General features: G+C 43.0%; 1 protein-coding gene across 1 annotated transcript in view; it reads right to left on the bottom strand.

Annotated features, from left to right (window-relative positions):
• Positions 1-619: 619 nt before the first annotated feature.
• Positions 620-16085, bottom strand: part of PPP1CC (protein phosphatase 1 catalytic subunit gamma) — a 67956-nt gene continuing 52490 nt past the window's right edge. The window contains exons 5-7 of the mRNA XM_030218587.1: positions 15205-15428; positions 2623-2757; positions 620-1336 (exon numbers count right to left, since the gene is read on the bottom strand). Coding sequence (XP_030074447.1) covers positions 1247-1336; positions 2623-2757; positions 15205-15428 — 449 coding nt within the window. The 3' untranslated portion in view covers positions 620-1246. The remainder of the gene's footprint in view (positions 1337-2622; positions 2758-15204; positions 15429-16085) is intronic.

Below are 16085 nucleotides of genomic sequence, written 5' to 3'. Positions count from 1 at the left end.
CCCGTCTCATCTTCCACCAGGGTCGCTTTACTCATACTACCCCTCTCCTCAAGACCCTTCACTGGCTCCCTATCCGTTTCGCATCCTGTTCAAACTTCTTCTACTAACCTATAAATGTACTCACTCTGCTGCTCCCCAGTATCTCTCCACACTCGTCCTTCCCTACACCCGTTCCCGTGCACTCCACTCCATGGATAAATCCTTCTTATCTGTTCCCTTCTCCACTACTGCCAACTCCAGACTTCGCGCCTTCTGTCTCGCTGCACCCTACTCCTGGAATAAACTTCCTGAGCTCCTACGTCTTGCCCCATCCTTGGCCACCTTTAAATCTAGACTGAAAGCCCACCTCTTTAACATTGCTTTTGACTCGTAACCACTCGCCTCCACCTACCCTCCTCTCTTCCTTCCCGTTCACATTAATTGATTTGATTTGCTTACTTTATTTATTTTTTGTCTATTAGATTGTAAGCTCTTTGAGCAGGGACTGTCTTTCTTCTATGTTTGTGCAGCGCTGCGTATGCCTTGTAGCACTATAGAAATGCTAAATAGTAGTAGTAGTAACTATGATGAAGTGGAAGGCCCCCTAAAGTCACAGTAACTTAAGAAATAGCACACAACATTTAAAATAATCGCTTTAAATTGTCATTAAAGTATAGTATGGGAAAATGTGCTTTAATTAAATATACATCAGATCAGTGATGCTGGCGAAACAGAGGGAGTTTATGGTGATATATAACAGGCATGTACATTCAACACTAAAAAAGAAAGTAATCCCTTTATGTTTTAAAAGTAAAATTAAAATTGTTCACAGTGGTTTTTATAAACAGAATGCAAAATCATAGCAGTGAAACTTGTAATCTTTCACCAGCACACCAGTGCCCTTTTTAGGTCCTAAAGAAAAATAAAACAATTATACCACAGCTCAGAAGGATGGCAGATAAGCTGTTCTGGAGTGTAGAATTGTAACACTGACATCAGGTAAATAGATTCAAAGGAACTAATGAATATTAAAAAAAAAAAAAAAAAAAACACAACCCCTTCTAAGGAGAAAGGCAAAATGGGCAGGAGAGAAACCATCTCAATTTGCTGTTACAAACAGCAAATGCCATTTATTAAATCAAACTATAAAACCACAAACACAATCTATTTTGGGCAAGCTGACCAGTACACATTACACAAAGGAAGGTTTAAAAAAATGAAGATAATATACTATATTACAAGTCCAACCAGGCAATGTCAAATGATCTTATTTTTTTGCTTGCTTTGTGATCACGCCCCTTGGTGGTGTTACAGGTCTGCTGGCATTAGGCTTCTTTTTTTCTGCAGGTTTCAAAATCTAAAATACACACGCACACACAAAAATAAATAAATAAACAAACATATATTATGGTGTTAAAAGAATGCTGCATGTTTATTATTTTTGTGCCACAAGTTACTTTTCCCTTATGCTTAAAGTTGTGAAACTTTCGATTATAGACTCCTGCATTATATTGCTATTTTTGTTAGCTGGCAAGGCCTGTCAAAGTATCATGCCACTGCTATGCTAACCACTATCACACTGACCTCCTTCATGCCACAACAAGAGGCTACTGGGGCCTACATGATGCTGATGAATGCTCTTCCACACTACCAGAAACTGCCTTGTAGAACTCAATGTAATAGAATCCACATGAGTACTCTCACTTCTTGATCTGGCAACAGAAACCAACCTGCTCTACTACAGATAAATAGCTACGTATAGATCAAAAGTTTGAAAGGCTATCTCATTCTTTTTACTGGTTGTGTCCTCCACGAATTCAAGTCCTAGTCAATAACTTAAAAAATTGTAAAGGTATCGATGTAGAATATATGCAGTTCTGAATAAGGCTAAAAGTTTTGTAGCTGATAAAATAGAAGTCCTTCCATGTTAAGCAACTTCAAGTTCTTTTTAAGACATACATTTTCTGGGTATTCTTAGAATACATTTTAAAGAGAGAGTTCTGGCATGTACATTTTCATGATTACTGATACCTAAATCTAGCCCAGCAGGAACAGACAAGGCACCAAGTTTTTTTTTTTAATTTAGCCCCTTTCAACTGCCCCCCCCCCCCCCTTCCTTTGTCTATCTGAACAGAACGCTCCCTATCAAGATTTAAGTCTATTAAAAACGTGGTTATTTTCACAAGCTTTTGGTGTCTCCTCAGATGTTACTTGACACTAGTGTCTCTTGCCTTTTCTCTTATCTGTCCATCACTTCCTTGTCTGTTTGTACTGTACCTTGTTTGAATGGTTTCTACTGTCCTATCAATTGTAGTTATTTTCTCTTTTCAGTAACTTTGTTTCTTTTAGTTTGGAATTGTACACCACCTTGTTCCGCCTGTCGGTATTGTGCAGTATAGCTTTATACAAATAAACCACAAACCATAGCAAGAATGGGCAAGGACACAAGTATGTCATTTTGAATAAGATGTAACCATCCCACCCCTACTCTATTTCTATGTCTTCAGACACTCAATGCAACAATTTAACCCAACTGCACAATACAACTAAAAAAAGAAAAACCACCATGCCAGAATTATGAGGTTTCTATCATTCTGTGATATCATCATGAGAAATATTGCTGAAGCTATTAAGATACCATACCTGAAAAGAGCACATTAGAGTTTCATCCACACTCATCATGGCACCAGCATTGTCAAATTCTCCACAGTAATTTGGAGCAGAGAATAAAGTTACCAACTGTCTCTTAGCGAAGAACTCATATCCATCCTCAACCACCTTCAAAAAAGAAAAAGGGACACGTTAAAGACTGGTTCTGGTTTCCCACAAATTTAAACAAATGCAAAAAAAAAAAAGAAAAGAAAAGAAAGACCAAATTTGCAGTATTAGAATAGATGTTAGGAAAGCATTCCTTAATACAGCATGCCAGTATCTTAACAAATGTTTAGAAAGTACTTTTTGTTATGACTTTTATTGCCCGTCAGCTTAGATTGTGGGTTACCTACGTTTTCAGAAATGATTACTGCTACTACTGAGAAATTGCCCATAATTTTTTTTACATAATTTTTGTCAGGCAGTAAGTGTAAAACATTCCTCAACCCCATTATTTCATCTTCAAACACTTATATTGGTGTTTGCAACTAAGGAGAAATTAAGTCTTAGCTGCTAATATGCTTTCCTTTAGTCCCTCCGGACCGACCCAGATGTGACTGATGGGTTGTGCACGACTTCCAGCAAGTGGAGACTGACTCTAGAGAAATCCAATATGAGCCCTGGCTAACTAGAAAGATTCAGTATTACCGTAACAAAGCAGAAGAAAAGAGAATTACATTCTGTGCAACCGGGAAACTTAAGCAGCAACCAAGACATATTATCAACGAACATGTACCCTCTTGCGAGAGTAAATAGACTTGCTGTTTTATTTTATTTTTTTAAAACAACGAAACTGCAAACGCATAAAGCAGATCTATCCAATACCCATAAACCAAAATCAAACGTCATCACTTCAAATAATTAGAGGGAGGGACCTGGGTCAGTCTGGAGGGACTAAAGGAAAGCAAATTAGCAGGTAAGAACCAATTTCTCCTTCCTTAGCATCCCTCCGGACCAGTCCAGAATGTGACAAGTAAAGCAGTATATCTTTATGGGAGAGACCCTAGTAAATCCACACCAACAACTGCCTCCTGATGACAATGAACATCCAATCTGTAATGTTTAGAAAATAAATGCAAAGAAGACAATGTTGCTGATTTACAAGGTGGCACAAAAAAGCGTGGAGTCCATAACGCAGCTTAGCCTCTGGTAGAATGGGTTTTCACTCCTTCTGGTATAGTTTCCCAGAAAGAAGGTAAGTGGAAGCAATCATCTCTTTAAGCCACCTAGAAATCGTGGGTTTAGGTTTAGATGCCACCAACCCTTTACGGGAACCTCTAATCAGCAGGAATAGATGATCTGTCCATCTAAATTCCTCCAGTCTTCAAATAATGCTCAAGAACTCTCCTGACATCTAGATACCATAAACGCCGCTTGATCCTCCAATCCAGAAGAAGAACCTAACACAGGCAAAACTACTGATTGGGACAAATGAAACCGCAACAAAACCTTAGGGAAAAAAGAAGGGACGGGGCATAAAACTACCCATTCCTTAGAGAATTCCAAAAATGGAGACTGACAAGAAAATGCCTACAACTCAGATCTCTTCTAGCCGAGGCAATGGCTATCAAAAATACTGTCTTGAGTATCAAATCTTTCAGAGAACAGGACACCAAGGGCTCAAAGGGAGACCTACTAAGAACAGAGAACCAGACTAGGTCCCCAAGCTGGAACGATAGCCCTAGGAGGAGGATGAATGAGACCCACTTCGCGATAGAACCGCAATATATCCGGATGACTAGTTAAGGCCTTTCCTTGAATGCACCCCCGAAAACAAGAAAGGGCTGCGATTTGCACTTTAAGAGAAGCTAGTGCCAGGCCTTTATCAAAATTCCATTGTAAAAAAGTCCAAGACCTCAGACACCAAAGCGCGAAATGGAGAAATGTCCCGATCTGTACACCATGCCTCAAAAACCTACCAAGTCTTGATATAATTCAGAAGTGGAATGACGATGCGACTGAAGCATTATGGCAATTACATTGGCGGAGTAACCCCTCTTTGTCAACTGAGCCCGCTCAAGAGTCAAGCCTTAAGACAAAATTGAGCCAGGTCTGTGTGAACCACCAGGCCCTAGACTAGGAGACTCTGGCATAGTAAGGGCCAATCCGGCACTACCAAGAACACAAGACCCCTGTGCTCTTTGATCCTTTGAATTAGGTGCCTCAGAAGGGGTCATGGAAGAAAAACAAAGAAACTCCGATGGCTGGAGAAGAGCATCTATGCCCTTCATTTTGAGATCCCTCTCCTTTGACTGAAGTATTGAGGCACTTTTGCATTGAGATTTGAGGCTAATAGATCCAAGACTGGAAGCCCCCAGTGATCTACGACTGCTCAAAATGCACAGAGTCCATTCTCCCAGGTCTAGAGCGTGGCGACTGAGGAAGTCCACTTGAACATTTGCCATCCCCGCTACGTGAGATTCCAAGAGGGCGGCCAGATGCTCTGGCCAAACTCATGAGCTGCCCCACTTCCTGCTCCAAAAGGCAACTCCTCGCCCCCCCTTGCCGATTGACATAAGCCACTGCTGTGGCACAGTCTAAAAGGATGCGTACGGATTCGCCTACTAGCAGAGGACAAAACACTTCCAAGTACCAACCAAACTGCTCTGGTTTCCAAGAGGATGATTGAGCAGGGAGTCTCTGGCTGAGACCACAGACCCTGGCATACCATCTTTGACAGTGATCTTTCCCAGCCCCTGAGGCTGGCATCCGTTGCAACTACAATCCACCGTGGCAGATCCAGAGGCATCCCCTTGGTGAGGCTGGTTGTCGAAAAGCCACCAGTGGAGGCCGCTGTGCTTCCGAGCTTGTAGTGGTAATTTCACCTTTAGGGAATCCCTCTGTAGAGACCATCTCATGTGGGCACTGAAACAAGGCACCGCTTTTATCTTCACTGCCATGGAGCCCAAAACTTGATAATCCCTTGCACACTGTACCGACCTGTGCAGAAATGCTTGAATTTGTGCCTGCAACTTGTGAATCCTGGTCTGGGGAAGAAACACTCGATCCTGACATGAATCGAATAAGACCCCTAGGTAGTCGAGGGACTGAAACTGGACGACTCTTGAGATAGTTGACCACCCAACTGAGGGACTGAAGGAACTGAACCACTCGAGCCGTTACCTGCAATCTTTTCTGATACGACTTTGCCTTGATCATCCAATCATCCAGGTAGGGATGAACTAGAATACCGTCTTTCCTGAGAGCCACAGCTACCACCACCATAACGTTTGTGAATGTGTGAGGGGCCACTGCAAGTCCAAAAGGTAGAGCCTGAAACTGACAATGCTTGCCCAAAACCGCAAAATGAAGAAAATGCTGGTGCATGGGCCGAATCGGAATGTGTGGATAGGCCTCCGTTTAGTCCAGCATGGTCATAAGCTCCCTGGACCTGACCGCCACTATGACCGAAGTCTCCGTAGAAAAACTGATGACCTTGAGGGCCCGACAGAGCCTTGAGATTCAGAACCGGTCGGCAAGATCCTTCTTTCTTCGGGACAACAAAGTAAATGGAATAATAACCCTGTCTGATCTCTGAGGAGGGAACTGGACAAATAGCCTGTAGAGTGGTAAGCCATTTCAGAGTATCCCGGACCACCTTGAGGAGAGAACGACAGGGAGGCATCTGGAAGATGCCGCACAAACTCTAAGATGTATCAGTCTTAAATAACCTCTAGCACCCACTGATCGGAGGTAATCTGGGCCCACCTCCAATTGAACTGTGTTAACCGAGATCCCACAGGAATCAGAGGCTGGACCTGGAAACCTTCACTGGGTCCTCGAAAGGACTGATTTTTCTCTACAAGAACCAGGACCACTGAATCGGAGCCACTCTACCTGCCCTTTACAGACACAAATCTGGTCCCCGACCTCGTCCACCAAGCGGGGAGTGTTCAGTTCTGGTTGCCTATCTCAAAAAAAAAATAAATGAATTGGAGAAGGTGCAGAGAAGGGCGACAACAATGATAAAAGGGATGGGACGACTACCCTATGAGGAGAGGTTAAGACGGCTAGGACTCTTTAGCCTGGAGAAAAGGCGGCTGAGGGGTGATATGATAGAAGATAATGAGTGGGTAGAGCGGACAGATGTGAAATGTCGGTTTACACTTTCTAACAATAATAGAACCAGGGGACACAAGATGAAATTAGAATGTGGGTTTAAAACGAATCGGAGAAAGTTTTTCTTTACTCAGCGCGTAGTTAGACTCTGGAACTCATTGCTGGAGAAGGTAGTGACGGCAGCTGGCCTTGCTGAGTTTAAAGGGGGTCTGGATAGATTCCTGAAGGAAAAGTCCATTGATCGTTATTAAATTTTGGGGTTTTGCCAGGTTCTTGGGGCCTGGATTGTGCGCTGTCGGAGACAGAGTGCTGGGCTTGATGGACTTTGGGTCTTTTCCCAGCGTGGCGGTGCTTATGTGCTTATGACTGACCTGATGCCCTAGGCCTGTCTTCAGGAAGTCAAGGCACCTTAGTATCACCCAGACTACGGACTAACTTGTCTAACTCTTCTCCAAACAGAAAGGATCCCCGAAACGGGAACTTAGTTAACTTAGATTTAGAAGCTGCATCTGCGGACCAACCTCCGAGCCAAAGCGAGCGCTTTGTGGCTACACCTAAGGCCATGGCCTTAGAAGAGGCTCTCAGCAAACCGTACAAAGCATCTGCCAAAAAGGCGGAACCCATCTCAATGTTTCAAAGCCAAACCATCCGAAGTTCTATCCAAGACTCTCTCAGATGAGCAGACAAAAGCCGTAGCCACAAAGGAACTACAGATAGCTACCTAAACAGCCAAAGTGGAGACATCAAAACTGCTCTTTAACAGAACCTCCATATTTTGATCCTGAATGTCCTTAAGAGCCGTGCCTCCATCCAAGGGGACAGGTTTCTCTTAGTAACAGCTGAGAACCCACATGCAATACTGGAGGGCTTGAGAAGGGACTTGTCTGAATCGGGAACTGGATAGAGATGAACCATAGACCTAGCAAGCTGAAAGGAGAATCTGGTACAACCCACTGAGCCTAAATGATATCTCTGATATCCTGGTGCATACGGAAGGTCCACCATATGGCCCTCCACAGCCATGGACCCCTCCTTCCTCAAAATGCAAGGTAGTAGCTACCAAAGAAATAAGCTCCTGTAAATCTTCTTTGTGAACAATTATGAATACCGATGGATCCTCACCCGGGAGTAAAGACTCCGCACCTTGGTCTACCGGACCGGAGTCTTCAGAGAGAAGTCCTTCTCCTAATTAAATCAGCCCCCTCCAGAGAGGGCATCTCCTGATCTGGCTCAAACTATATCCTCCTCGAGATCCCAGGACCCCATAGGATGGTTTGCTGAGACCACCTGCCTCTCTAAACACCCTCCTAAAGACGCTGAAAGAAGAAACTAAGGAGTCAAACACTGATGATGTTATCCACCTGGGAACAAATGACCTGTCCAGTAATGAGCGAGCTTTTCAGGAGCTGGGGGAGGGGTTAAAACCTTTGGTACAAACAGTAGCTTTTTCTGAAGTACTATCTACTTTTGGAAAAGGAGAGAAAAGATTGCGAAATACAGGAAATTTCAATAGCTGGCTCAAAGCCTGGTGTCACCAAGTAGGTTTTAGGTACATAGGAGGATGGGGCAATACATGTAAAAACAAAAAAAAAAACATATTGCAACGATGGGCTGCATCTCACTGTGGCATGAAAAAGAATCCTTGTGGAGAAATTTAGACAATATGTTTCTAGGCATTTAAACTAAAAGGCGGGGGTGGCATATGGAGGCAGGTCACTTCCAGTGGTCACCCCCCAGCTAAAGCTACAGACAAGACGTGACAGTAGAAAAGAAAGCAATTAAAACAATCTTTGGCAAATCACTTATTACCAACACAGAAGGAAACGAGACTAAAAAACTAAACAGAAGATGAAAATGCCACTGAAATGTTGATGGTAAGTGATGACTACAAATGCTCGAAGTCTAAGCAACAAAGTTCATGATCTAAAAGCCTTGATGTTAGAGGCAGACCTAGACATTGTTGCAATCATGGAGACATGGCTCAATGACTCCTATGAATGAGATGCAAACTTACCAGGCTATAATCTATTTAGGAAGGATAGAGATGGTTGTAAAGTTGTAGCTGCTCTGTATGTGAGATATGATATTGCAACGACTGAAATGATAGGGGCCTGGGGACAGAAAGAAGTGATAGGGATTACCTTAAAAAGAGATGAACCTCTGTCCACATGGGTATTCTCTACAGACCTCACAGATATCCAAAAGTTGGGAAAGAAAAGAGAGAGATGCTGTTGCTGGGAGATTTCAACCTGCCAGATGCAGATTGGAAAGTTCCATCTGCGGAACTGGAAACAAGTAGAGAGATCGTGAATGATTTTCAAAGTGCTCTGCTCAGATAAATGGTGACAGAACCCACGAGGAAGGGAGTGATGATGGATCTGGTGCTCACAAATGGGGAGAGTGTGTCACATGTCCAAGTGGGTGCTCACCTGGGCAGAAGTGACCATCCAGCAGTTTGGTTTGATAAAACAGCTGAAGTGAAGTCCTGGATTTCAAACATGCTGACTTTTGTAAATTGGGGGAATACCTGAAGAAAGAGCTGATGGGCTGGGAGGACATACGAGAAGTGGAAAGGCAGTGGGGTCCAGGCTGAAAGAAGCTAAAAATATGGCTACAAACCTTTATGTAAAGAAAAGCAAGAGAAAAGGGAAATAGATATGGTTCTCCAAGTAAGTGGCTGAGAAAATAAAGGCTTAGAGTTGACGTTCATGAAATATAGAAAAACTCAAGAAGAGGAACACAGAGGAATACAGGATGAAACTGAAAGAAGCCAAGAGAGCGATACGTCTGGCAGAAGAACAAATGGCTAGAAATGTAAAGGGTGGGGGCAACAAAAATATTTTCAGGCATATTAGTGAAAGGAGGAAGACTAAAAATGGAATTGAGAGATAAAGATGCTGCGAACTGCTATGTGGCAAATGATTGAAAAAAAAAAAAAAAAAAAGCAAATGTGCTGAAGAAATACTTCTGTTCTGTTTTTACAGAAGAAAATCCAGAAGGACCACGATTGACTGGCAAAAGTACATATGAGAATGGAGCAGATACAGCACCATTCATGGAAGAGTGTTTACACTTGAAAAGCTAAAAGGTGGACTGTCTTTCTTCTATGTTTGTGCAGCGCTGCGTACGCCTTGTAGCGCTATACAAATGCTAAATAGTAGTAGTAGTAGGATATTGTGGGAGCTCAGAGAGATTCCGGCGGGTTGGGCCCTCTTAAAGATTTGTTTAATAAATCCTTGGAGACGGGGGAGGTTCCGTGGGATTGGAGAAGAGCAGATGTGGTCCCTCTTCACAAAAGTGGTAACAGAGAAGAAGCTGGAAACTACAGACCAGTAAGCCTTATTTTGGTTATTGGAAAAGTAATGGAAGCAATGCTGAAGGAAAGAATAGTGAATTTCCTGGAATCCAATAAGTTGCAAGGCCCGAGACAACATGGTTTTACCAAAGGTAAATCGTGCCAAATGAATCTCACTGAATTCTTTGACTGGGTGACTAGAAAACTTAATCAAGGACGTGCGATAGATGTAATCTTCTTAGATTTCAGCAAAGCTTTTGACACGGTCTCTCACAGGAGACTCTTGAATAAACTTGACAGGCTGAAGATACAACCCAAAGTGGTGAACTGGGTTAGGAACTGGTTGACGGACAGACACCAGAAGGTGGTGGTTAACGGAATTCACTTGGAGGAGGAAAGGTGAGTAGGGCCGATTCTGTTCAATATATTTGTGAGAACCATTGCCAAAGGGTTAGAAGGTAAAGGTTGCCTTTTTGCGGATGATACCAAGATTTGTAACAGACTATACACCCCGGAAGGAGTGGAAAACATGAAAAAGGATCTGCAGAAGCTAGAAGAATGGTCTAACGTTTGGAAATTAAACCTCAATGCAAACACGTGCAAAGTGATACACTTAGGGAGTAAAAATCCATGGGAGACATATGTGGTGAGAGTAGTCTGATATGCACAGACAGGGAGAGGGATCTTGGGGTGATAGTATCTGAGGATCTGAAGGTGACGAAACAGCGTGACAAGGTGGTGGCCATAGCCAGAAGGATGCTAGGTTGTATAGAGAGAGGTGTAACCAGCAGAAGAAAGGAGGTGTTGATGCCCCTGTACAGGTCGTTGGTAAGTCCCCACCTGGAGTACTATGTTCAATTTTGGAGACCGTATCTTACTAAGGATGTAAAAGACTTGAAATGGTACAAAGAAAAGCTACAAAAATGGTATTTATTTATTACATTTGTACCCCGCGCTTTCCCACACACAGCAGGATCAATGCGGCTTACATAGTAAATAGAACAACAAAGTATTGTAAGGAGATTATTACAAATTGCAATAAACATAGTAATAGTAAGGTTTTAAGAATATGTGAATTGAACATGGAAAGGTAAACAAGGTATGATAGGCAAAAGGAAAGAGATTGGGAGGGGTATGGTGTAGGGAAGATGGAGAAGAGAAGAGAAGACTGGGGGATGAGTATAAGGAGTTTGGGAGACATGGTTTAAGGTATAATCATCTTCAGAGCAAGAGTTGTGTGGATAGGCTTATAAGGTTAAGTTGTATCTGCCTACCAGCAGGTGGAGATAGAGAACACTGAAAGCACATGGTGTTCCTGGACGCTCAGCCCCCACTGCCTTCAGTATATGAAATTTCCAAAGCAGAGTGAATAAGAAAGGCAAAATAACAAACTTTCCTCACAGAGAACAAACGCCCCTGAACCGGAGTAATAACCAAACAAAGGAGGGACATTATCAACCTCCTGCAATAAAAACAACCTGTAGGAACTCTGATAGCTTGTTTTCAAGGACTCCTGATGAGGCACAATGTCTGTACGCAACATCTGTACAAACACTAAAGTCAGTTAGGAAGGGATCATGGATTCATCTGCTGTGACTAAAGGAAAGAAAATTATCAAGGTAAGAACCTAATTTTCCCTTCCTTGTCATCAACAGCATTAACTGATGGGATGTACCAAAGCACTCCCTAAGTAGGGTGGAAACAGGCAACTCCGTGAGCAAGCACTTGCGCTCCAAAATGCGCATCCTGCCGCGCTGCCACATCCAGCCTGTAATGCTGCACAAAAGAGAGCTGAGAAGCCCAGGTAGCCGCATGACAGATCTCTTGAAAAGACACCCGTTTCAGCCCACGAAGAGGACCTTGCCCTCGTAGAGTGCGCTTTAAACGCTTCAGGCAGCAACTGCCCTGAAAGCAGATAAGCAGAAAAAATGAGTTCCTTAAGCCAGCAGGCTATAGTGGCCTTAGACACCGGAGACCCCCATCAGGGACCTGCAAACAGAACAAATAAATGATCAGAATTCCTAAACTCATCATTTCACATCTGCAGATACTGCCACATAGCCCTGCGGACATCCAAAAGGCACAATTGCCCAAAGGAGTCCGGAAACTCCTCCTTACAAAAGGAAAGAAGGAGGAGTGGCCTAGTGGTTAGGGTGGTGGACTTTGGTCCTGGGGAACTGAGGAACTGAGTTCGATTCCCACTTCAGGCACAGGCAGCTCCTTGTGACTCTGGGCAAGTCACTTAATCCTCCATTGCCCCATGTAAGTCGCATTGAGCCTGCCATGAGTGGGAAAGCGCGGGGTACAAATGTAACAAAAAAAAAAAAAAAAAAAGGAAGAAAAATGGGCTGGTTCAGGTAAAAAGCTGAAACCACCTTAAGCAGAAAGGAAGGCACCGTACGAAGTTACCCCAGGTTCCGAGAACTGTAGAAAAGGATCCCGACAGGAAAGAGCCTGAAGCGCAGACAGACACCCTTCTTGCCGATGTCATTGTCACTAAAAAAAAAAAAAGCTGTCTTGAGTCACATCCTTCTCAGAAGCCCATTTAAAAGGCTCAAACGGAGATCGCTGGAGCGCCTTCAACATGAGCCCCAGGTTTCAAGCCAGACAGGGCGACCGCAGAGGAGGACGGAGACGAAGCGCTCCTCTGAGAAAACGGACAATATCTGGATGAGCAGCAAGGGACAAGCCGGAGACTTCCTCCCGGAAGCAGGCCAACGTTGCTACTTGAACTCGAAGGGAATTGTAGGCCAGGCCCTTTTGTAGCCCGTCCTGCAAAAATACCAGCAAAAGTGAGTGTCGCCAGAGTCGGCGTGATAGACTTTGGAGTACACCATGCCTCAAAAGTGCGCCAGATCTGAGCATAAGTCGCAGAGGTAGACAGCGTGTGAGCCTGCAAGAGCGTGGCAATAACCTTATTAGAATAGCCCTTACCCCTCAATTGGGCCCTCTCAAGAGCCAGGCCGTAAGACCAAAGCGATTTGAATTACAAGACATATGAGGAGAGACTTACTGACCTGAACACATATACCCTGGAAGAAAGGAGAAACGGGTGATATGATACATACGTTCAAATATTTGAAAGACATTAATCCGCGGAAGAACTAGAGGACATGAATTGCGGTTGAAGGGGGGGCAGACTCAGGAAAAATGTCAAAGTATTTTTTCAAGGAGAGGGTATGGATACTTGGAATGCCCTCCCACGGGAGGTGGTGGAGATAAACGGTAACAGAATTCAAAAATGCATGGGATAAACACAAAAGAATCCTATTCAGATGGCATGGATCCACAGAAGCTTAGCGGAGATTGGATGCTGGGAAGCAGCTAGTGCTGGGCAGACTTCTACAGTCTGTGCCCTGAAAATGGCAAGGACAAATCACGGTCAGGTATACATATAAAAGTAGCCTATACAATGAGTTTACCTTGTTGGACTGACTGGATGGACCGTACAGGTCTTTATCTGCCATTATCTACTATGCTGGAGTGGATTCCCCCCCCCCCCCCCCAAAGCAGGAACCCACGCAACTGAGGCCCAGAGCTACAAAAAAAAAAAAAAAAAAAAGATCAATACCACCGCAAACACAGGCGGAAACAGAGCTGCCCTGCGCATTCATGCCTGAATCCGTTTTTTTGTTTTTTTCAAAAATGCAGCTGCTTCTCCCAGGCCTCAAAACATTCTTCCCTCAAAGAGGTTGAGGCAAGCTTCCAACCCATGGCAGAGCACAGTCCTTGCAGGGAAGCAATGTGAGGATGGCAGAGCACAGTCCTTGCAGGGAAGCAATGTGAGGATTATAAGGGGAAGAACCTGGCCACCCGAATCTGACACCCCCCAAGGCTTAGAGAGAACCCCATGGACCTCCAGATACAGCAAGAGACACCAGTGCACAGAAATAATAAACCATACAAATAAAACTCAGTCTGCAATAAAGATACTTTGCACACTAAATAACCTCTTTCTTAAAAAAAAGAGCAGAGAGAAAATAAGACTCAATTTCAGGAACACATACGTTTATAACATCTCCATGAGCTGAAAATAAGGTTTCAAATCTCTTGTGTTTTATCTTTTTTACTATAATTTGGAAGACCTCAAAAGTCCCAGCTCAAAAGCAAGTATAAATATCTTCACTTTCAGCTTTTATCAGACTCTGTTCATATCACAGGTCATAAAAACCTCCAAAACAATTTTTTGTATAATGATAAAATTATATTCACTTATGTATACATCGTACACTATCCACACAATGATTAAAGAGACACTTAGCTGTTCAAGGCCTACAAGATCCCACCCCTCCAAACTTACTGTTTTAGAAGTGGGTGGGACCCAGTAGGCCTTAAGTATCTATGCATGCTCAAGGCCTTGCACCAGCCACAGTGAATCTTCTACTGACACTATCACTGCCATGTCAGTGTCACCACCGAAATTGTGCTGCTCTAAACAAATGTTTAGTGGACAGAACAGCCTTGTTTTTCCCTTCAAAAAATAATGCAGCAGCAATTTCAGCAGATAGTGAAAAAGAATTCCTAAGCAGACACTAATGACTTCTGAACTTTCATGAGTTATTTAATCATATCAACATTTTAGATATTTAAATACAGTTTACCACTGTACCACCCGGGTAACTTACACAGAGTAGGAGTTACAATCCTGGGCCACGCTGATCCTTAGGTGCTGTAAATTACTATGGGTTTCTTTTACCAAGTTGCATAAGGCACAGTGTGCCTAATGCAGCTTAAAATGGTGTACCATGGGATGTGTTCAGACATCCTGTGATAACTGCCAAATATGCGCTACCCGTGCACTAAAAATTTTTTTTTAATAATTTTTGAGGGAGCATGGCAGTGGGGGAGGAAGTGGGTGTTAAAACAATACATACTAATTGGTTATTGTGGGAATACCACAGGAGCCCTTACTGCCTACAAAACTAGTGGAAGTGCTCACGCAGTAATTTTTAAAAATGGCCATGTCCTGGTGCATAGCCATTAATAATAAAAAGAAAAGAGAAAATTGGCTATTTTAGTACTGCAGTAAAAATGGCCTTAGCGTGTGGGAAAGACCCACATAAGGGCACAAGCACTAAGGCCACTTATGGCAGCTTAGTAAAAGGACCCCCGTTTTATCAAAATACTCAAACCACAGATGGTCATCCTCACTCATCCCACAAACTTGGGGCTTTAAAACTATCAATTAGAAACAATACTACTAAAAAGCAAGGCACTACCTGATGGGCTCTACATATAAGGTCCAAATCGTGTTTATGGAGAAATTTTGCAACCACTTCTGCTCCAAATGTGAAAGACACCCCTCGATCATTTTCACCCCATCCCAACACATCTTTGTCAGGATCTGACCACAGGAGATCACAAAGAAGACCCTGGTCAGGTACATCAGTGGGGCGCATGATTCGTCGAATCTGTTCCATTGATTGAAGGTCTGGTGACAATCCTATTAACATGTTCAAAAGTAAGATTTGTCAGCTATCAATGTTTTCATGTTTCCCTACCTAACACCGAGCTCACTTTCACTTGTAAGTCTACATACTGGCTTAATGGGTTCTGGATAAACAGACACAAACACAATCTTAGATAAGCACTGAACATCCTTTGCCGAGAAGAAATGAAGGGAAGCCAGAGGTCAACTGAGGTGTACAGCACTGTAACAGTAAGTAAACTAAGAAAGACTGGATGGGCTTTAAAAAGTCCCCATTATTTAATTCTAGGTTTCCAAATTTTGAACTTTCTAAAGCTACTGCTCAAGTCACTTACCAGCATTAAGGTCAACACTTAAGAAAACATGGCAGCCCACGTTGAAGTCAATTTAGGTTTTTGGAATAATTAAGGAAAGGAAATCATCAGTTAAGACCAAATTTTACCTTATTTTTTTCCCCACTTCATACAATCGCCTTTCAGATTTTTGGAAAAACCATAACTTTTTGTACCAAGCTTCTGGAGTCAGGGCAGTTTGAGACTAAACAGTTTCATGAGGATTGTCTAGGATTTAGTTTTAATTGGTATTTTTGAATGCTTTAATGTATTTTTTATATTATTCCCCAACAAAGACTACCTTGGAACAAAAGAGCTACAAATGCTGATAAACATTATC

The sequence above is a fragment of the Microcaecilia unicolor genome, chromosome 11, assembly GCF_901765095.1.
Source record: "Microcaecilia unicolor chromosome 11, aMicUni1.1, whole genome shotgun sequence".
Taxonomy (NCBI): domain Eukaryota; kingdom Metazoa; phylum Chordata; class Amphibia; order Gymnophiona; family Siphonopidae; genus Microcaecilia; species Microcaecilia unicolor.
This window is presented reverse-complemented; position numbering and strand designations above follow the sequence as displayed.